The sequence below is a fragment of the Larus michahellis genome, chromosome 4 (assembly GCF_964199755.1).
Source record: "Larus michahellis chromosome 4, bLarMic1.1, whole genome shotgun sequence".
Taxonomy (NCBI): domain Eukaryota; kingdom Metazoa; phylum Chordata; class Aves; order Charadriiformes; family Laridae; genus Larus; species Larus michahellis.
The window spans coordinates 93,206,276-93,229,339 of NC_133899.1; the positions used below are offsets into that span (position 1 = coordinate 93,206,276).

General features: G+C 51.7%; 1 protein-coding gene across 2 annotated transcripts in view; it reads left to right on the forward strand.

Annotated features, from left to right (window-relative positions):
- The window catches only part of CEND1 (cell cycle exit and neuronal differentiation 1), a 16,911-nt gene extending 2,243 nt beyond the window's left edge, over nt 1-14,668 (forward strand). For both annotated transcript variants that reach the window (XM_074586606.1, XM_074586607.1), the window contains exon 2: nt 12,549-14,668. In XM_074586606.1, coding sequence (XP_074442707.1) covers nt 12,722-13,114 — 393 coding nt within the window. In that variant the 5' untranslated portion in view covers nt 12,549-12,721 and the 3' untranslated portion in view covers nt 13,115-14,668. The remainder of the gene's footprint in view (nt 1-12,548) is intronic.
- Nucleotides 14,669-23,064: the final 8,396 nt, after the last annotated feature.

The window sequence follows — 23,064 nt, forward strand, 5'->3', positions numbered from 1 at the left end:
ACTCCGTCGGAGGTAGCCCTTCCCCAATTTTGCTTGTGGCTGTTGCATTTGAGAGCTACAGAACCCCCCAGCTGTCAGGAAGGGGCCTTAAAAGCATCATTTAGAGGGGAAATTGTTTCCCCCCCGCCTCGGTACGTTGCACATCACAAGAAATAGCAGGCAGAACTGCGGGGCTTTGAGGAGCCTGATACGCTGGGGGGATCTGTTCCGAGGGAAATCAGCCTTCTGCAGCTGGGGTACCGGCTCCCGCCTGCCGGGGAGCAGCACCCCAAATTGGGCACATCTCCCCTCTCGGCTAAGGCAGTTTCCCGAGTGCTGGCAGGCTCGGCGGAAAGAGCAGGGCTTTGCGGGGGAAGGAAGGAGTTGCTCACCCTTCTCCAAGAGGCGGAAAGGAGGGATGAAATGCCTGCCCGCCGCCACCGCGTTATTCCCGAGGTGGCATCGCAGACCCCACACTGAGCCGAGAACTGAGACCTGCCCCGTGGCCCCAGCCCGGGTGTTTGGATGGATGCGATGGGAATTGCTTCTCTATTCCCCGGGGGAGCCCTGGGCGTTGTGGGGGTGGCAATAACCTCCCCCCTGGCGTTAATAACCTAACTCATCCTCTGGGAGAGTGGCTGAGCAGCGCCCGGAGTGGTGCAGGCCTCCAGGTGACGGAGGAGGGGGTGTCACTGACGCCGAGCTACGAAGCTGTGGTTGGAAGGGTGACAATTACCTCTACAATGGCTGGGCTGCAACAGGAGGTGGCTGGGCCAGCTTCTGCTGGGGCTTTTGGGCTCCCGTGGCCTCCCTTCCCATCTTACAGGAGGTGCCAACCTGTCCCCAGGTGCAGCAGCTTGTCCCCAGCGCCACAGAGCTGCTGGCATTGAATTGCTGGCTCTGGGAGAGCTGGAAAAGCATTATAAAGCGTGGTGTGGGGGGAATAAATCGGTGTGTTTGCAAAATGCTGAGTGTGGCAAAAGCCGAGGCGTGAGGAGGTGCCCGTGGTGGGATGCGGGGGTGGCACAGGGCTCTGGGACGCGGGATGCACCCGGCTGCCTGCGAGACGCCACACTTGTGGGTTAACGCTCTGAGGGCCGTGTCGCTGGCTGCGCATCTTCCGCTGCGTCTCCGGAATCGCTCCCCGTTGAAGCTCCTCCGGTGCTTCGATCCAGCGTCCTGCCCAAATAGCTGCCGTGGCAAAAAGTCATCCTGGCTGAAAGCCCTTTCCTTTGTGCCCTTAAACATCTGCCTTGGGGTGAGCGATGCTCAGCCCGGTCAGGGAGAGGCTGAAGATCTAACGCCTCATGATTTTTCAAGGATAAAAGCTACAATCTTACAAAAAAGGGAGCTATACATTGGAAAAAACAGTATTTGATTCTGTGTTTGGGGCAGGGGGTCAAACCCAGGCTTAAAGCAAGGGCAGAGCACGGCGAAGCGGGGTGCTCTGAAATGGTTTTAGTTACGACAGCCCACCTTTGGGGGCCCGTGTTCCGACTCGCAGAAGCCAGGCTTTGCAGCGGAAAGATATTTCCAGCCTAACCTCAGCAAAGTAATTTCAGATTCTCTCCAATTCTAGGAGCGGTTTTGCTGTAAACTGTGACTGAGCGCGCAGCGGGTCCAGCTGCATCGCGAGGGCTGGTGGCACCTGAGCGGCTGACCAGGGCGGGTTGCACAGCCCTGCCAGGAGTGACTTCTGCTGAGAGCAGGTCACAGAATGGCTTGGGTTGGAAGGGACCTTGAAGCCCACCCAGTGCCACCCCCTGCCCTGGGCAGGGACACCTCCCACCAGCCCAGGTTGCTCCAAGCCCCGTCCAACCTGGCCTTGAACCCCTCCAGGGATGGGGCAGCCACAGCTTCTCTGGGCAACCTGGCCCAGGGGCTCACCCCCCTCACAGCAAAGAATTTCTGCCTCAGATCTCACCCAAATCTCCCCTCTCTCAGTGTAAAACCCTTCCCCCTCGTCCCACGGCTCCCCTCCCTGATCCAGAGTCCCTCCCCAGCTTTCCTGGAGCCCCTTGAGGGCCTGGAAGGGGCTGGAAGGTCTCCCCGGAGCCTTCTCTTCTCCAGGCTGAACCCCCCCAGCTCTCTCAGCCTCTCCCCACCCCAGGGGGGTCCCACCCCAGGAGAGGTCAGGTCCATGCCGGGCGTAGCTCCGTGCCCACCCCTACGGACATCAGTCAGAGCACACGATTGGCACCACTGGAGAGTTTGACGCAAAAATCCTCTATTTCCCAAGGCGGTTTGGGTAACGCTTTCCTCATTTCTGCCACGTGTTGGGACAGCCGTGGGCCCAGGCAGGAGACACCCGGGGGTCGTGCTGGTTTCGTGCCCGTAGCAGGGCAGGGTGCCAGGCACCCGGTTTGGGCGACGAGTGGCCCCTTTGGGTCGGTGCATGGTGAACACTGATGGAGGAGGGAAGGAGCGGGCTTGGTTGGGGTTTTTTTTGGCAGCAGCCTGTATATTTTTTAATGGCGTTGTGGGCAGGAAGCTGAAATGAGCCGAAAGTGCTTTTTTTTGGGCTGTGTTGCCGCAAATGGCCGGGTTTGTGCCCGCAAGGTGCCCGGGAAGGAGCTTTTTGGGGATGGCGCAGCAGGAAACGTGCAACGGGAGCTCGCTGTGGGTCTGCCGAAGGGCAGGGTGAAGCAGCAGCGAGCCGTCCTTCCCGCGATGCCGCGGGTTTGAGGGCAGAGCCGGCCCGTTTAACCATTCCTCGTGGCTCTTAGTGCTTTATTTTCACAGAGGGCGAGAGAAAAGAACAGGAAAAAAAGAACTGTGGAGTATGTTTTTGCTATGTATATGGTTGTGCGTGGGCAGAGTGCCTGAACCACGCGGGTTAGAGCTGTGTTTTGGGCTTAAAAAAAAAAAAAAGAATAAAAGTAAAGCCCCTGGCCGGAGCACGGTGTCTCTGCAATGTTGCCTCCATCTCTCAGAGAGTAAAATGTCTGCCATGTCCGTCCCAGGGCGAGATCTTTGGGGTCAGGACAAGCGTGGCTTGCAGATGTGGTACTTGGCTCAGGCGTCACTTCCCGCAGAGGTCACAGTGTAGAAAAAGGCCGTTTTGCCTTTTTCTGGGCTGGCTGCGGGGCTCCGAAATGCTGCGTCACCCGTGCGGGCAGCGTGGCCGGGCTGTGGCAGGGCAGCCTCTGGGGGGGACGCTGTCACCTGTGTTGCAAGCCGGGACTTTACCCCATCTCTGTGCAGCTGGTGGCCCACGGGGGTGCTCGGGGTCTGCATCCCGCAGCCGTTCCTTTTGTAGATTTAAGGCAAAGCCAGTTCTGCTGGGCCACAGGAGCCCGTCCTGCTCCTACGCCGTGCCAGGAACAACCCGACCTCTGAAAACCAGTGTCACCCAGGCTAGGAGAGGGGTGACATGCCTCCATGGCGCAGGGTAGGGTCCTGCAAGGCTGGCCGTGCTCTGGGGGCTGTGATGGTGGCAGTTTTGGTCGTTGCCAGCACTGGCGGGACAGGCGATGAGAGCGTCGGGTCTCAGTGCAGCCGCAGGACTGCCGCAGCCGGGGAGCGGAGGATTTGCTGGCAAACGATTTGAAGCTGCTGCTGCCGCCGCCGCCGGTTAAAATACTTCCAGCATCTGACGCATCTCTCCACGTCAAGATTCAAAGGGCTTGTTTGAGAGGGAAACGCTTAATCCAGGGCCCGGGGGGGGCGGGATGCGGGGAGTAGCGACCCACAGATTGGGAAAAGGAGTCACAAATATCTCACGGGAGCGAAGTGGGTCAGCAAGCGTTCGCCGGGGCTTGGTGGGGCTGTCTCCGAGGCTGGGCTTTGGGGACGGCTGGCAAACAGGGCCGTGTCCCTGCACAGCCCGGTCCTGGGGCCGTTTAAAAGCGCCGACGACAAGCGGCTCCGGCTGTGGCCGCGCTTTGCGCGGTGGTGTCTCGCGTTTGCCGTGCATTGCGTCGGGAGCGGAGGGCCAAAATAAACCGTAGAGGTAGCGAAAAGCCCTCCCTGGGGAGCTGCCCACGGCGGCCGAACAAGCAAGCTCCTTATGTAAAGCTGTTTTAATATTTATGGTAGTACCGAGAGGCACTGCATTACCTCATCTGTCTTCATAGCGCTGCTTGGAGACGGGGGGAAAAGGCTTAGTCACAATATGCTGTCACTTATCCTAGGTGCTTGCCTGGCATCTCGCTGCCTTTAGCGTGTTTATTCCCCAGCAGCTCAGAAAGGGGGGGAAAAGTGCTATTTTATCCGCCTTGGAAATGGGGAGTTGAAGCAGTGGGGAACAAAACACGATGCTCAGGTGCAGGAGGCGGCTGGGATGGGGCAGGGGACTGAACCCAAAACCCGCGCAGCCCTGAGGGATCTGCACGGCAGACACAACGGGCACAGACTCCCGAGGACACTTCCCAAAGGTCTGGTCCTCCAAGCTGCATTACTTAGGGGTCGGACGAGAAGGTTGAGACCCCGAGCGTGACCCCCTCGGAGCCACCAGCAGGTCCCCACTTCAGTGCAGGGGGGGGAACAATTAGTCCTCATCTGTCTTTGATCTCCTTTCACTAGTGGAACTCGTCACTCCGTGGACTTGAGGATCCAGCGTGAAGACCCTGACCAGCCATAAGGACACTGCTGGCTGTCACCCGTGGGATGGGCAGAGCGTGGGGGGAGGATCTCCCTCCAGCATGCCAGAGAAATGGCTCGGCCCCCGCCGCTGGTGCAGCCTGGGGTTTCTTTATGGGGAGCAAAGGTCTATTGGTGGCGTGCACAAGTTAATGAGCAAGGTGGGGAACGAGGCCGCCTCGTTGCCCACTGGGCACAGCTGCCGCACCAGCGCAGCCACCACAGATCCATCACTGTTTGTCCCCTCCCTGCGTCGCATTGGCCGTCTGGTTTGGCCACAGGCTGAGGATGAGCTGTCTTGGTGGAAGAGGCGAACGGGATCCTGGGGGGACTCAGGCAGGGTATCTCCAGAAGAGAGATGGGGATGTTCGGTCTCAACTGCTGGGTCGGAGCCTGGTCGGGAGCTGGAGGAGCTCAGCCTGGAGCAGGGCTGCCGGAGTAACCGGAGAAAGGGAAGTGCAGATCTCGGGAGCACGAGTTGGTGAAACTGGGCGTCTGTGGCCAAATGCAAGGCAGGCAGAGACGTAGGGTACGGAACAGCGTGGGCGAACACATACTAAAATGAAGCAGAGCTACATAAATGAAAAGACTTGACTGATGGTTCTCCTTGGGTTTCCAGAAACGGTGGGATGCCCTGGCGACTGACACGAACTCTGGTGGGCATGATGTCCTCAAAGGACAGTGGAGGTGCTCCCTTTGAGCCAGGGAGTTTAAGGTGAATCCCCCAGGGGAAATGTAGGGCTAGCCTGGCTGTGAGTCAGCACCTGCGTTCTCATTTCTACCCTGAAATAACTCAGAAGTGTGATTCCAGCTCTGTCTTCAGCTAGCAGCTGTGGAGGGACAAGTCCTGATCTAAAAAAGAAGGGTTTTGATGGTTTCTTACATGACGTTCAGTTGAGCCAGCCAGGATTTGCACCTCCCTCCTGCAGCCTGCTTGTTTCAGCCCATCCTCGCGCTCCCTCCTTTTCTTAACTCTCTTCCAAGCCACTTCGGTGCACGGGGAGATTTGCCAATCTTTGGGAGAAGGAAGGGAGGTGAGAATGGTCTTGAGCCTCGGGGTCTTGGGAGGGACACCCCAAACCCTACGCCCGTGGCTCTCCGGGGCAGTGTGCCTGACTGCAGCCTGTTTCTTCTTGCGCCATAAAATAGCCAAGTGGCAATGAACCAGCATTGCCCTGTGGCCGGTAACCTCAGACCTCTTTGGAGAAACCTTAATCTGTCAAAACAAGCTGTCTTCTGCTCGGCACTGTCCTCAGGGCACCAGGAACTGACCTTATCCATGTGCTCCAGCTGAATTTCCTCTGGCCACTTCAGTCCAGACCTCTTTGGTGATGGTGATGCTCCATATGACCGTGCTGCCCTCCGTCTGAGGGTCTCGCATCGGTGAGTTCAGCTCCCTGGATTGCGCTGATTCAATTTTCACGAGCTGAAGGACCGAGTTTGTGACACGTGAAGGTCATGTAGGAAGCCTGTGGCAGCACTTGATCCCCCCAGTAACACCCCCAGTTTCTAACAGCCTGGTCCCAGTCACTTCACCCATAGCTGCCTTACTTTTTGTAGTCAGAAAGTCAGAACACTGCTTTTTTTTTTTTTTTTTTTTTTCCCCCCTCTCCTTTTTCCCTTTTCAGGAAGTTACGTATTTTCAGGTGCCTCTTTGAAGTGGCCAAATTCTGATGTTCCTGTTTATGCGCCCCAGACAGCCACAGGAACAAAATCTGCAGACTTCAGTCTAAAATTACCTGCTCTTCACCTACCAGCTGGTGCCGGCGCCCGGCTCTGCGATGGTAATTCAATCCTGTGAGCCAGTTTCGGCAGGTGCAAATTGCACTCGCCAAAGGGAAGCTGTCTGAGGGCCATTTTCTGTCCCTTGGAAAGCTAGTTTGGTCTTAAATGACCAAAAGCAAGCGTGCCAGACTTACAGAACCTGCTGAAGGGACGTGAAATTAATTGGTATTCAGTGTACGTTCTTCCTCGGGGACACTGAAAACCTCTCACTGTGGTGGTGTTAAGACAATTGACTGGAGAATATGAGGAAGACTGCGGTGGGTGCTCTGTTGTCAGGTTCAAAGTCCTCCCTTGGCTTCAGGAAGGAGGGACCTGGTCCCGAGAGGCAAAAGTCATCTTCTCCAGCACTGCTGGCTTCCAGCTTACGTCATCTCAAAGGGAACTGGGAGCAGGCTCGGTCGCATACCTTGTCTCCCTGCAGACGGCCTCTGGCCCCAGCCCCAGGCTGCTCCCACGCCTGGCTCAAGCGATGTGGAGTCATGGCATGGTCTTTGCTACGGTTCAGCTGCTTTGGGCTAAAGGGTTTGTGGGCTGAGAGTGGAGATGAAGCTGGAAGACGCACAAATGGTTGCCCAGTAATAGGCACCCATTTAATGCTTTGCCCCAAGGCCAACAGCTACTTAAGAGAATGGGGCTTTGGTACTTAGAACTCTCCTCTTTGCCCCCAAAAGCCAAAACTTCATGCCTTTTCTTTTTCAGACAGGTGGGAATGACAAAGAAGTGAAGGGGACTTTAAGTAGGGCTTAAGGAAGAAGATTTGAGGGTATGTAAGGTCTCTTTTGCCATCTCTGGCTCTTCCTGCGCAGCGTTGCTCCAGCTCAGACGTGGTCAGTAACTGCTTCTGAAGCTGTTTTCCACCAGAGGACACTTGGAGTTTGTGCATGGACTTCTGCAAGTATGAATTCATCTCTGCAACCCCGCTGTGGCGGTTGCAGTCTTTCCCACTGAGAGTGTGGCAGTTGAGGATCCGATGGAAAAGGTCAGCTTTTCATGGATGGGGGGAAGCCCCTACGTATGAAACCCCTGCCTGGCACTGCTGGGACCCCGCGCAGGTCGCTGGGGTGCAGCTGCCCACCGCAGCCTCGCAAAGTTGCCGGCTTTTCCTTCTGATATGGTTTGAGAAACCCACAACCATTTATTGTCATTTAGACAATTATTCTCTCACCCGACGACCCCTCCCCACCCTGGAAGGGGAATCGGGGAAAAAACAAGGAAACCCCAGGGTTGAAATGTAAAAGGATTTAATAGAATAAGACTAAATAATTAACATTGGTAATACAAAAGAAGCAATATTGATGCCGATACCAATATAAAATGCACAAGGATTATACTCAGCCCGTTCCATCAGTGGAAGCCGTGCATCCCCGCAGGGACAGCCAATGTGGGACCCTGCGAGCGCTGCGGCTGCGGGAGGAAGGGAAGGGCTCAGGGCTCCAGCACCGGGGCGAGGAGTGCTCAGGATGGCAGCCAGCACGGGAGAGAGGGAGAAAGAGAAAACTCCCCAACAAACTTTCTAATTTATATTGAATGTGGTGTTCATGGTCTGAAGGAACCCTGTTGGCAGCTTGGGGCAAGTGCCCGGGTCTCGCTCCTCCTCATCCCCGCACCTGGGGAGCTCGAAAACGCTGAGACCTTGAATCCCCCACACCAGAGCTGGCTGTAAAGTAAATATTTTCACCAATTCAGACACCGGAGTCTTCTAAAAGTGCATTTTTCCCAGGCGTTAGAAGAGAAATTAGTCAAAACCAGGACACCTTCCAACCTGAAGCAGCGAGGGGAGGATGAGGGGGCTCGGGGCTGGTCTCTGCAGAGGGAAGAAGATCTTCCGAGGGCGATGCGTTACGGTAAAGCCAGCAATGACTCATCGGCTCCATTCGGTGCGGGATTGATGCAGCTTTCATCTGCGCACCCAGGAGACAGATGCATAGCTGTAATTTGCTAATTTGCTGGGGGGCCGGGGGCTGAGGCAGGAAAGGTGCCCTTCGGGGAGCCGGGGGAAGCTGTTCCTCACCTCAGCCCCGTTGCTTTGGCTGGGACCAGCTTCTTGCCCCGTCGAGTCTGCGCTGACCTGGAGAGCTGCAACAACCAGCAGCGTCCCAGGAGGGCTGCGGGGTTTGCGTCACGCTTTTTTTTTTTTTTTTTTTTTTTTTTTTTTGGAGGGCTTTGCTTTTTCCCTTTTCTCCCCCATCACCGGTTTTGTGATCTCTGCTCTCTCTTTCCACCCTGGGAAAAAGAAGTGGTTAGCTGCTGGGGGGTGAAAACCTCCCTGAAAAGGCACAGATTGTTAAACAAAGAAATAGCACGGTGCGGGGGGGTGGGTGAAGGGAGGGAGTGAAGCCTCTTTTCTCACAAAACCTTATTCCCAAGTGCTGCCGTCTGTGTGGGAGGCAGAGAGGGAGCTGGCGGCGGCAGGGGGAACGGGTAGACGGGCAGAGACAGCAACCGAAGAGGAGATGGGAGGGAGGAATAAATAGACGTGAGAGCTATAAAGAAGAAAGCAAAGGTGGAGAAAAAGCAAAGGTGGTGGCCGTTCGAGAAAAACTTTGTGTGATGGAATGAGGGAAGAGGAGGAGACAAAGGGGGGGCAGAATGGGCGCTGGGGCTTCTCGTGGGGGGCAGAAAGGGCGCTGGGGCTTCTCGAATGCAGTGTTGAATAGCATCAGCTCAGCCAAGCCAAAGGGTCTGGGGAGATGCTGGGCAACGCTGTGGCAAGTTCCAGTGACAGAAAGCCACTGACGGAAAGCCCTTTCACGCGGACACTTAAGAACTACTGATATTGATTTTTGGCTTAGTTTGGTTTCTACATCTTTTAAAACCTTTCCTAATCTTCATGAGGGGCTTGCATTGCTTTTAGTGGAAGCTCGCTTGGAAACCAAGGCGTTCTTTGATGAGCCGTTTGTAGCGGTGCAGGGCACGGCAAAACCAGCGTTCCTGCTTCCAGGAATCTGCAACCCAGTTCTGATCAACGAGGGGTGCGAATGAGAGAGGGTATGGAGGAACTGATGTATTTGGGCTGTGCAGAGCCCCCATTCCTCAGCAGAGGCCAGTCTGCCCCCTCCACGATTTACCCCTACCATCTCCGTAGGGTGCACGTAGTTTTCCTATGGAAAGCAGCAAAAGTTTAATGCTGGGTTCGTATAGTATAACCGCACAAGTACTAGCCAGTGTGTGAGTAGCCCAGCTAATTGATATCGAAGCGACTGAGCAGGTAATTTAATATTTATGACATGATGAATCTGGCTCTCCCTGCTATAACCTCTAAGCCTGGTTCAGTCTTGGGCTCCGCTTACTCTTCCTTCGTCTCATCGTTGCACCAGATGTGAAATGAGGATAAATTGCTCCCAAACCAGAAGAGCAGAGTCTTGTGAGGGACTGCGCGCAGCCCCAGCCCTGGATCTACATAGGACTTCCCCTGAGCAGAGCCGTTATGAATGCTCTTCGGAGGCAGTAGGAAGGAAAAGGTGAGGCAGGTGGTACCTACAGAAATATTGAAAAATGAACAAGGAGAGGAAAATGTTCTTGCCCTTGGCCAGGACCATGCCTTTATCTACCAAGCCCCAGGCCGCAGAGAAGGTCTTAAGCTTGGTGAGCATCTGGGATTGTGTGGTACAACGTGCCCAAGTGGGCATCTCAGTGATGCTTCACACCCTCAGCAAAGCATGTGGGGAGAGTGGTGGTGTTTTGGGTTTCCAAAAGGGTTTGATATCACAAACGTAGAAATGTTAAGCATTGCTCAGCTGCAGTCAAAGAGACTACGCTTTTTTACACTCAAAGTAGATCAGGTCCACGTAGAGCTGCTAGGGAAATTCGGTTGCTGGTTTTTAAACAAGTGAAAAGCTGGTTTGATTTTTATTTTTTTTTTTTTATTCCATGGGAAGAGCTTGGTGTTAAACCGAATTGAAAATCCAAGGGAAGAGTAGCAACTGTCCTGCTTAGTGCTGGATAGGAAGCCCTGGGGACAGATTATCTACTGCTTGTCTTTCAATGTTTTATTTCAAAACTGGCCAGCTTGGATCATCTAATGCCTTTTGGAGACTTCAGGCTCCATCTCAGCAAATATTACCCAGCTAAAATTCAGCCTTTCTGAGGGAGGTGTGTAAGGTAGGTCTGTGGAAAGCCTTCTGGAAGCGTCTGTCCCATCTCCATGCTACAGGAAGAGCTGAGACTACTCTCCTAGGCTCACTGCCAACCCTTCAGACAGCCTTTTCAGCTTACGGCGTACTGGTCTCATGGTCACCGCGCCTGGTGCAGCCTGAGAGCTACGGGCTTCCATGATTTCGTGCTGCAGTTCCCTCAGTCAACTCCAGTTGACTGGCCCTGGAGAAGATGGTGGCCATCAAACAGTGGCTTACAAGGGAGAGCAGGAGATGGGGGAGTTTCTATTTTATACCAAGCTGTAAGATGTTGCCCAGCTTTGCTCTGGACCCAAACCTGGCATTTCTGGGAGCAGCTTTCGTAGAATCATAGAATTGTTAGGGTTGGAAGGGACCTTAAAGATCGTCTAGTTCCAACCCCCCTGCCCTGGGCAGGGACACCTCCCACTAGATCAGGTTGCTCAGAGCCCCATCCAGCCTGGCCTTAAGAACTTCCAGGGATGGGGCTTCCACCACCCCTCTGGGCAGCCTGTGCCAGTGTCTCACCACCCTCATGGTGAAGAACTTCTTCCTAACGTCCAGTCTGAATCGACCCATCTCTAGTTTTAATCCATTCCCCCTAGTCCTACCATGACCTGACATCCTAAAAAGTCCCTCCCCAGCTTTCTTGTAGGCCCCCTTAAGATACTGGTAGGCCACTAGCAGGTCTCCTCGGAGCCTTCTTTTCCAGGAAAGCCTGGAGCTTTCCTCCAGGCCAGTGTTTCTGCCTAGCTGGGGATTAAAACACGGCATTTGTTAGCCTGGCTCGCAGAAGAGTCAGCAGCACAGACCACTGCTGCAACCCTGGGACCTTCTGCCTGTCTGTCACTGGCACTCTGAGGTGCTATGGAAGAAACATCTCTCTGTAGAGGTTTTTGAGGAGCCTCTTTATTTCTAAATCCAGGCAGCTAATAAGCTCAGATTTCACTTAGCAGGCAGAAAGCCCTCGGCAGGCTGGTGGCGGCGCTGAAGGTCAGCAGGGCGGTAATGAAGCCGGCGACGGGGCTCTGACTGCTGCCTCCTGTTTACTCGTTATTTCCCAAGCTCAGAGTTGACGCGGTGCTGCGCCAGCGGGCGCTGATGGCGCGCTGCCCAGCCGCCGTCTCCTCTCCTCCCGTCGCGCAGAGGGGTAGCCATGGCAGCTCCATCTCCTGGCTCGCCCTGCCCAGCGAGGCTTGCTGGGGTGATGTCTGTGGTGTTGGTTTTATCCTCCTTTGAAGCCCACTTTGTCCGTTTGCTGAATTCTCTGGATGCAGCCTTGCTGTTCGCTGCTTTCATCAGTTCCTGGGGGAAAATGGCTCCAGCTAATCACCTGCGGTACAGCTGCCATCCTGCTGGGCTCCGTAGGCAAGCCCAGATAACCACCGCAAGGAGGAGACAGGAGTGGGATCTCTCCGTCACTGTGAGACGCAGCTTTACAGTAAATTCAGGCAGTTGCAGTGGAGTCAATACACTGGTTTGACCAGCTGAGGATCTCGTGCTTGCCTTACTGTGCTGTAGCTTACAGCAGTAATCCTTCTGGCTCTCATACCTATAACTGAGGAGCTGAGCCTGTTTCTTTTCTGCAGTACCCATCCGGATGTGGGGAGTATCGCACAAGATCACATATTAACCACTTCCTAAACTTAACTTGGGATACTGCTGCAAAAAGGAGGGTAGAGGGTGAGTTACAAGCAGGGAGGAGCCATTGATCTGCTTTCCCCTGCAACAAAATGTTTTCTCTTTACCCAGGGGGTTGGCAGCCGTGATGAGCAAATGAAAAGTAAGATTTATTTGGTTGGACAGGAGTTTATCTTGTCACTGACAAATGGCGTCACATACAGGGCCAGGATGGACTGGATTACACACGGAGCCTGGTTGTGGCAGCCAGAGGTGACAGTCTGAGCTGTTTGATGTTCTCCCAAGTGCGGGCGCTGTAGTAGGTGCTTAGAATACAGCTCACAGTTGCTAAAGAAAGAGCCAACAGTTTTCCAGGTTTGTCTTCTGTCCTCCTCCGTTGCCTCCTGGTGGAATGGCGCTGGCTTGCTCTGTCCTTTCACTCACCTCTCGTTGCTCTGCTTCCTCTTCCAGGTGCTGTATCATGTCCAGATAGGACACCGCCAGTGTGAGAATCCTCCCAAGACAACCACTCCGAGGGGCTGAGCTGTCCCTCTCAGGTGGCTCCTCTGCTTCTCCGGCGGCTGGGCAAAGGAGGAGAACTGGGATTGCCCCGTATCCAGTTGCTACCCACAGCACTTATAGGGATGGATTCCAAAGGCAACGTCCGAAGCGGAAACAAACCCGACGCCAAGGCCCCCAGCTCCGCAAAGCCAGAAAAGCCCAACCCTGGGCCTGCCACGAATGCAGACAAGAAGGAGATCCCCAAAGAGCAGCCTGCTCCCGCCACTGCCGCCAAGAAGGCAGGCGGCGATGCTGCCGTCGTGAACAACCACAGCAACCTGAAACCCAGCCCCGCCGCCACCGAGACACAAGAGGCCACCGGCCAGTCCCCTGACTCTGACCACAAGGGAAACAGCTCCGAGGAGTCGCCAGGCAGCATCTTCGACAACATGAAGCCCTTGATCATCGTGGGAGGAGTGGCGGTGGCTGCGCTCGCTGTGATTGTGGGAGTGGCGTTCCTAGCCCGGAAAAAATGAAGACCGAGACGGGGTGGGGATGAGAAACCCAGCCCAGCTGTACAGCTCCTTTTGAGACAAATGCATGCAGAAAAATTCTATACATATCTATATATATATATAGAGCGAGCTAGATAGGTCAACAACAAACACCAACTGCAACTCCAAGAGTCTTGTTCAAGACAACTGTGCCAGTTTGACCCAGTGTGGGTAACTCCATGCACTCCGTGTGTTCTTTCATGTAATATATCTTGGCTTATACCACTGTGTATAGATTACAGCTTCTCCTGATCGGTGTAAATGACGGTGTCCCCTCCCCTCCCCCGCCGTCCTCCCTGGGAGACACCCCCACCTCTCCTGCAGTCCCCTGTTTTCAAGTCCAAAGTGTTCTATGTCCCATCCAGAGTCCCCACTTTGTGTTTTGGTTTCTGTTTGGTTTGGTTTTAAGTTGGGTTGTGGTAAAGAAGACGTAAGGGGAGACGGAGCCTCGTGCCAAGACCCAGTTTTTCTGTCACCCTGTGTTGGGCTGGTGTTTATCCAGCACCCCTGGGGCAGGGGAACCACTGGGCGAACGCAGGCAAAAGGCAGCTCCTTGACCCCAACAGCAAAGTGTGATCTCTATTAGGTGTCTTGTGTACCTGCTGCTCACCAACCTACTTTTAAAAGACCCACCTCAAAAGCGCCCCAGGAGAAAACAGGCTGGCTGCAGCTGGAGGCTGAGACCGCAGCATGGTAGAGCTGAGTATGTGACTTGGGACATCAAACCGAGTCGTTTCTCAGGCTGAGCCGCCAGCGGGGCGAGAGCAGAGGGGCCGTACTGCGACCGACGGCGCAGCCAGCGGCACGTGGAGATCCCTGGCAAAGTCCCACGCCGACTTCAGGCAGACAGCAGCTGCCATCTGCTTGGTTTCTTGCACGTTGGCAGGCAGCCTCCAGGATCCCACGGCTCGCCAAGGTCATACGGGCAGCATTTGGGAATAGAGAAGCTTTGTTTTGGATCTAGTATTTCCTAGAGTTAGGCTGGGCTCTGTGGGATGCTGTGGTCTCAGCCCAAACACCCTCGAGGTCAGCTGGACTCTTTCCATTCATTTCTTCGGGCTTTGGATCAGGCCTTTCACCTGCCTTTTTTTTTTCCCCCGAAGGCTATGGTCTCTCGCTACAGGAGAAGGTAGAAAAAGTGGAGGCATGAGCTGGCTTTAGGGGCAGAAAGGACCTGGGATCCCGTGAGAATAAGACTGACCTGCTTTATACCAGGGAAGCCCCGTTTAAGGGCACTGGAAGTCTGTCTGTCTTGGGGGGATTTCCTGCCTCCCTCCGATGAGGGATTTGTGACTCCTCCAAGCTTTGGACATGGGAAAAAAATCCCAGCCTTTGGGAACAGCCTGGTTTCATCAGTGAGAACTTTGGCTCTAAGGCCAGGCCTTGTGAAGGGGAGAAGGAAGGCAGGCGAAGAGGGGGGGTGTTCAGTGCATTGGCTGGTGCCCTTCCCCTAACACCAAGAAGTGGGCAGATCTTATTCTAAAAGTTTCCGTGGGACTACTCTTGGCTGCTACGCTACTGCAAAAAGGGTATTGCAAAAAAAGAATTTACTTTTTTTTTTTTTTTTTTTTTTTTTTTTTTTTTAAATTTGGTCAGAGATGAGAGAATCACAGAGTCTCCAGAGCTCGGCAGCAGCGGCAGGCGATGGGCAGGGTTTTGGAGAGAGGATTAGCAAGAGGCTGTGACAACGTGGAGTGAGTTCAGTTAAAGAGCCTTAGTCACACATCTTTAACTGGGCCTGGACGTATAAATTCCGCAGGTACAGGGCCAGAGAAAGGCGTACGTTCCTCAGGTACTGCTTTTGCAGTGCCTGCTTCTGGCAGGATTGCTGGGTAGGATGGTGGGCGTGTGTAACCTGATCCGGCAATTCTTCTCTTGGCTCACGTCTGTTTTATTTACCTCCAGATTTGGTCTGCTGAATGCACGTGGCTTCCCCAAACAAAAGGTCTTTTGACGCAGCCTGGCTGTTCCTCTGGTGAGATTTGTCACCCTCTTTTCCCCAAGGCTCGTAAAAATACACCCCGAGGTGCACGGCCTCTGGGACTATCAGATGCTGTCTTCTGATGAACAACAGGCTGCGTGCAGCTGAAGTTTAATGTCTACCTCTACCTTTACCAGTACAGAGAGAGGGGGTGGGCCTGTTGGGTGCACAGCGGTTTTTGGAACGAGCGCTGCAGCCCCAGGTGGAATCCTGGTGGTTTAAAGCGCTCTTTGCATGTGTTGTGGATGTGTCTCCTAGTATGTCACAGCCTGGAGAATTTTTTAGATTTGAAGCAAAAGGATCCGTGGCGGGGGTGTTTCTGTAATGCCACTTTCATCTAAGGAACTGATTTCCCCTCATCCTGTTTTGCAGGTGTTCAGAGGTTATTTTGGTGGGGGGGGAAGAAGGGGAGCAAAGGGTGTGTGAGAGGTACTTGGAAAGCAGAGATGTGGGAGAGAATACAGCTCGGCAGCAGCCCCAGCACGGCTCCCTTGCAGCGGCTGCGGCGGGGCTTTGCAAAGGACACGGTGAGGCTGCTGCACCCACGCTGAGAGTCGGGGAGGGCTGCAGAGCCCCCAGCCCCCGACGGGCGCATCCTCTTGCCGTATTGGGGAGAGACCCCGTTGCACCCAGCTCCCCCTGCTCCTGCTTGCACCCCGAACCGTGCGTTCCGGTTCCTCACACGGGAAATCTGGGTGCATAAGCCAAGAAGACTGCGGTGCAGTCCTGCCAGGAACCTGATCTCCACGACTGGGAGGCGCGTGCCCGCTGGGTACGGAGCAAGGTATCCAAGCCGCCGGGGGCTGGATGTGGGGATGGCTATTTCTGGGCTCCCCTTCCCTCAGATCTCTGGAGCACAAAGCTCCTGGCTGTAGGGAAATTTTGCTTACGTTGCCATGAGGAAGGGAAATCGGCCGCCCCTGCTCCGATTCATGTTTTATCGAAGTAGGGTGGTGATTTTCAGACAGCGACTTCTGTTCTCAAGAGGGAGACCTGTCTTCAGGAGATGCTTCTGCCTGTCCTGTCTGTTCCCTCCCTCTCAGCCCTGGCACATGGTTATTTCGTTTAGCAGTGTGACAACATTCTAGATGTAGCATCTATCTGTTCTGTCCTGACCAGAGTAGATAGATACAGGAGGAAAAAGAAACGCCTGCATCATTTGAGTCTCCTATTTTACTTTCTAAAGTGGTTTTTTTTAGTTCTTTGACTTAACCTTTGGCAACAGAAGAGAGGAAAAACAGTTCTCAGCCAACATGGGCCTTAACCATTTCTGTCTGCCCCGGACTCCCCCTGCCCTTAGAGCACTCAGACACAATTCCATCCAGAAACACACCACGGAGATGGTGATGGGACTGCAGCTCCTCAGGCGGGGATGTAACCACGGCGAACCCTCCCCAGGCAGTGCCCATGGCACGTCCTGTTCGTAAGGGATTTTCTGCTTTCTGTGATCGGTTAACCTTGCTGTCTGCTGTCCAGATTCACCACCCGGAACCCACCTCCTTGGCAGTTTGGCTTGGAAAACACCTCTGTGTGTGTGTGTATGTGTATATACACCACCTTGCCTTGAAGAATATTCCGCATATGTATGTATACATACACATATGTTTATATTAGTGCAGTCTGGAGGCGGGGAGGGGGTAAAACAAATCAACCTGGAGACGACCCTTCATTTGTTTCCCTGCATTCACACAAAGTGTCCGTGATGTCTTTGTCGTGCCATTCGCATCGTGCCATGCAGCACCTCAATTCCTTTTCGGTCCTGGTTTCTTCTCAGTGCAAAGAATGTATGGCTAGTGAACTGCTGAATGTACGATGTGCCCCTTGTGCTAGAAGCTCAAAATTACTGTTCCCCTCCCTGGATAGTCGTGTGGGCTACTCGCTTTAAAATAAGGCACTTTTAGACTCTACTGGACTGTGTTGTAGCGCTTTTCAAAGTGTGGCTCTAGTGTTGATTGGAGTCAGGTAGATCAAGCGTAGATGCCATCCAAGCTCCTAAGCACGCAGCTGGGGCGACGCACTTCAGGCCTGACTTGCAAATGACATCCCTTTAGCAAACACCTCCTGTTCTGCCTTAACGTGCCAGGCTGTGCGGTGGTTTCATTTTGAGAAAAAAAAAAAACAAAAAAACAACGTCCAGCAAGAACTAGGCTGAGAAGAGCAAATTCACCTCTCTCAGAATCGAAGCGAGACTGAAACCAAATTTGTCGAAGCAGAAGGCCTAAATGACTGAACTCGCTGTGCTAAATAAATAGTTGTCTTTTCTCGTACTGAGCACATGCCGTTATTTGCTTGATGTTATTCTTTGTGTGGTGTTTGTGATACGAAGTCCTTCTAGTGGTATCTCCGTGGGGAGAATGAACTAACGCTTAAAACTGATCAGATTCTGTGCTTGGGATTTGAAGAGATCTAGATTGCTAGTTTACTCTTTTGATAAATCTATAAATTATAAATTTGCAAAACTGACTTTGGATATTGTAACATCACTAAAATTATAGATTCAATTACTACACCTGATCTCAATCTATTTTTAAGGAGCCATAAGTTTTAGTCAAATATAAAGATGTCATTACGCTCTCTTGGACAACTTAGTAGAAGGTTTTTGATGCTTCTAGGTTTAAGAAAGATGAAATGGATTACACTTCTGCTTCCTCTTTCTACTAATTTAATACGCTGTGGATAAGTCCCATTATTCCTAACAGTAGGAGGCAAAAAAATCTGGAAGCCAAAGGATAACGCAGCAGCATCTCAGGAGGGTAAGAATGCATTCTTGCAGGTGCTGTTCACCTCTCGTGCTCACACTTGAAGCGCTGAACAGTTGCTTGCCCTGAAGACTTTCTTACTTCCCTTAGGTCAAGCGATAAATTAAAAATGGATTTATGTCTCTGCCGAATCGAAATTCCGGGGCTGATCCATAGGCTACTGAAAACAAGGGGAATTTTTCCATTGGCTTCACCATGCTCTGCTCAGGCCTTTGAGATCTTACTGGCACCAGGGATATGATTGCAGGTCATCATCAAATGTAAAATCAGCTCAATGGAATGTGGCTTTTTAAAAAAAAAAAAACCTGACAAAAACATTCCTTATCCCTTCTGCTGAATGTGAGAAAAGTCTTCTCTGGTATTAACTGAGGCAGCCAAACTCATGGCCACGCTTATACCTACCTTAGTATTTGTGTATGAACAACAACGGTGTAGCTAAAATAAACCTGGAGTTGGTGAGAGATGGTTTCTGCCTTAAAAATTTCCCTTCCTTTCCTGGAAATGCCCCTGGAGTTTAGAAATCCATCTAGCTATCCTTAGAATCAGTTGAAAATAAGTCCTGAAGATTTGAGAGAAAAATTATTCTTCAAGAAACAAAGCAAAAAAGAAAAGCGATGGAAAAAAATGTATTTGAAAGGTGAAATTCTTGGAATTTCAATCAGCTCTACAGAAAGCTTAAAGTCACTGCTGCTGAGAGGGTACAAGGAACGGTGCAGAGGAGCACAGAGGAAAAAAGCCCAATTTCATCATCTTAACAGTTTCGGTAAGGACACATTAACTTTTATACCCCATCCACTTCTTTTTTCCCTTGGGCAAAAGGAAAAATGACCAACTGATGCCATGCAAATTAACCTTCACTAATTGACTTTTCCAAACGAATTTTTGCCAGCTCTGTTCAACGTTAAAGGGTTAGTGAAGCAAGAAAAAGACTTGAAGTTTTCTACAATCAACTTTGTGTGATTAAGGGAAATGGCAAGTTTATGATTTGGGCATTTTGAAAGGCTGTGTTCTCTGTTCACATGCTTTGCTATGGAAAGGACTCAAATTCACCTACTCGCATTTCGATCCTCCCGGTCTGCGCCACCATGCTAGAGCGGGGATGCTGGTTCCCTTCCCAAGCCACGTAGCATCTTACCATGGTCTCATTCCCTTCATCGCGGAGCCGGGAGGAGAAATCTCCCAAGCCAGGAAGAGCCGCCTTCTATAGGGGCAGGCAACCGTATCACATAGTGTTTTTCATAAACCGACCGCCGTTCTGCTTTACAGGTTGGGCACCTCCCTTCAGGAACAGAATTGGCTTTGACCTGGATAATAAAAATTGTGTACTGAAGTTAGTTAAACTCTCAGCGCAGGAGGCTCTAATTGGCATATTTCCTGTTATTTACCCCAGAGGTATTTGCTCCTTTACTCTTTCAGGGAGAAACCCGCTGATGCTGAAGATCTGACCTGGGCTGTCTGCACGTTTTAGGTCTTACGAGTGGCACCCGATTGGCAACAACTCCACCGCAGAAAGCGATGAAGCCTGTGCAGCAATCTTCTGGGCCAGGGGATGTGGTACCACCCACGTACTTCAGGATTTATGCTCCACGAAGAAGCCAGGAGACAGCGATGGGAGCGGTGTCTGCCTAGTACCGGGGATTACATATCGCTGCTCTGCTTTCAGCCCATCATCGGTCCCTAAACACTTCTGCAGTGACTGGTTTTAGCCTGTCGTTCTTCTTAAAACCTCTCCTGTCCTCATTGAATTGAAAACTAGCTCTCTCCTGAAGTTTATCTATTTGAAGTTATTTTAATCATTAATGGTAAATTATTTTTTAAGTGGCTTTAAGGGCAAAGAGCAAAGATAAGATATCTCTGCTGTCACGGTGAATACATGGCAAAAAAGAGAAGGTACTTAATTTAGGTTCATCAAACTGAAGGTAGCTATACAGAAAGTTGGTCTCCGTGAGGTAGATTATCTCGAATTGAGCAGCCCGGATGATGATGCAAGGTGCCACTGAGGCACCTGCAACGTAACTGAGACACTGGCTTGGAACATGCCCCATGTGCCGTCCAGCTGGGCTCAGCTGGGTCTGTCCAACACCATTTTTCTATGTCTCTTATTGCATCTCGCTGTGGTTACCTCAGATCACATCACCTTGATTGACTGGGCCTGGGGAATTTAATCTGTTGAGCAAAGGGGTTTTTTTTATAATGACTTTTTCCTCTTCTCTTTTAGATCATCGGTCCACCCCTGCGACCTGCTTTCCTTTTTAATACCCAAATTCTTAGGCTGTCAGCTTATGCCAGATCTTCCACTGCTACAAGCTATGTGGCTCCATTGGTTTCTGGAGATCTGATTCATTGCTTGTTTGTTCTGTTAGTCATTCTTTGGCTACTGCACCCTATGCCTTTTCCTTTCCCTGCGTTCTTCCCAGGCAACTCTGCAGATGTGGCCTCTCCACAGCTAGGCAGAAACCCTGCCCCAAGGCTGAGGCAGATTTTGGGTAGTCCCAACGAAAAGATAGAGGCAACGTTGAGCCACTGAGCACCTAAGGGAAATGCAGAGACTGTGTGGCACAGCAGGGAATGTACGATGTTTTCACGTGCCCTCATCGCCAAGGCTTGAGGGTCTGAGTCTGCAAGATGCTATGTGCTCTTTCCTGGTGAGAAGGTCCCGTTCTTGTCCTTGCTCTTCCATGTCAGTAAGCCACTGCGTGGCCACAAGCCCTGCTGAGGATTGAAGCCCGCCTGCCAGTCAGGTGTGAGCTACTCTGGCTGCTCAGGAGCTGCTGCCACAGCACGAGCACGCACCACACTTGGCTGAAGCTGGTGCTTCCCCAGCCCTCCAGTTACTGGAGCACCACAAACACAGGCGGAGAAGAGAGGGACTCAAGAGCTGGCTCTCAGCTGAAGTCGATGGTCTGCATTTCTGCTGGCCTTCAGGAGTCGACTCATGTGCAGGGGCATGCTGTGTCTCTCTCATCTCCCATCAGCTGCAGGATCGAGGACACAAAGAAGCCTGCAAGGATTTTTTGCTATTTGAACGGGCTGCTCAGATGTTACCGTTTGATACAGCAATGCAAGACTGCAGGGCCTTGAAAATTCCCATCTCATTCCACTAATCGTGCTAATTAGCTGATGCCCAAAGCCTGCAAGTGGTGTGACAAGTCACAGCCATTGGCTTTCCAAATGCGTGGGTTTGGCTCCACGCTGGACTAACGTGTTACTCTTCCTCCTCTTTCTCTTTCGGTTGACCATTCCAGTCTTTTTCCATGTCTCCTGATGCAGAGTCCCAGCACAGCCCACCAAAAATAAATTCACAGGTTCTTTCTGTCTCTGCAAGACGATGCTACAGAACCAAAAACCCCAGAAGGAAGAGAGGAAGCTTTAATCACCTTTGCAACAGTAAAGACCTGCATTGTATCCCTGGTTTTGCCAGAGCAGCTTCAAGCAGTCAAATTTCTGGGGCAATTTGACAAGAACAGGGTGCCATACAATTTTGTCATGTTAAAAACCAACCAACCAACAAGCGAATAATTTGGCTTTACTAAGTTTTGAGCAGCCCTTCTTCAACCTGGTGCCTTTTCCCGAGTCACTGGTTAGGACCCTTTCAATCGAAATCTTCAAAAGGTGCAATCTCAACTCTCCAGCGAAAACCAACTCTCTTCTAGTGGTAGGTGCAGGTTGTTTACAAACTTGTGGAGAAACTAAAATTGTAGAAAGGGAACTCGAAGGTCAGATTACAGGGGATATTTTTTCTTTTTTTCTTTCGGTTTGCTTGGATTCTGTTACTTTTCCAGGGACTGATCCAAAGCCCTCGGAAGTCAGATGGGAAATGCCTGCTGCTACCTCGGAGGCCCCAGGCATCTTTCCAAGGAGGTCGGTGGGTTTTGAGTCAGCCCCTGAACGTGTTTTCCAAGTAATGGTAATTTTCAGAGCGACACCTTGATTTCTTCCCTGTACAAACAGACCTGCTTGTCACTTACACACATTTACCTGTGTTCAACATACAGGTTTGGTTTGTGTTTGGTTTTTTTTTTTTTTGCTTTCAGAAACAATATGCTGCTGGACACATTTCCTGGAGGGAAATGGACACCTACCTACACACAAAGCTATACAGCTAATTTATACCTTGTTGAATTTATAATCTTGTCTATGCTTCTATGGACACTTTGTATGGGCTGCAGCTCAAATCCTAAAATAGTCAAGAATTTTTCCTTTCCCATATAGTATTCTATTTACTTTGACTTAAAAAAAAAAGCGTATAAATGCAATAATGCAGGTAGACTAGAAATACTAGATTGAAAATTAAAGTAGTTTAGCTTGTCCCATTGTGACTGACAGTGTTGTACGACACCCAACGCTGTACCCTAACATTTTCCAGGCTTTCTACGTAGCTGAATCTAGTATTAGCTTTGAAAACCCATTGTATGAGTGGTGGGTGGATGGGTTGGAAACGTGTGCTCTCTACACACTGTATGTTACTCACATCAGAAGCTGTATGGCCACTCCATATGCTGTGAAACTGTAAATGATTCCCAATACACCTGTAACTCTTACCAGGATTGTGAGAAATAAACTATATAGAGATATATATATACACACATAGATATATTGTATAATTCCTCATGTGAGCATCTTTGTGTACGTGGGTGCGTGAGTGAAAACGGCTATTCTCCCTCTCACTCCTTACTCCTGGCCACGTTTCCTGCAGGCTCACTATTTGCTAGGATTAACGATCCCACAGAGAATTGTATGAAAAGGCAATCCCTGCCCCAAATAAACACCAGCCTGCCCAAGGAAAGCAGGCAAAGGAAAATTATTGTTATTCCCACATAGGAACTAAAGTGTAGAACAATTAAATCGCTTATCCAGAGCCACGGAGGAAATCTTTCTGATGGCAGTGATCCCCTGTCCTGCAGGCTGGTCTCCAGGCTTTGCTGCACACAGCCCTGACCTCTCCTGTGTCAAATTAAGGCCTGCTCCTATTTCCTTGGATTTGGTTTAAAGTTGGCCCAGAAACATCTGTCCTCACAAGGAGCAAACCATCCCCATGGCACCCAGCTGGTGTCCGTGGGGGTCCTCACCCATCTGCGTGTGGCAGCGATTCCCTCTGACCTGCCAGAGGGGAGGAGGGTTTCAGCAGTATGTGTCACTGCTGTCATGTCACACCAGCTCCGAGCAGGGTCTCTGCAGAAGTCTGCAGGCTT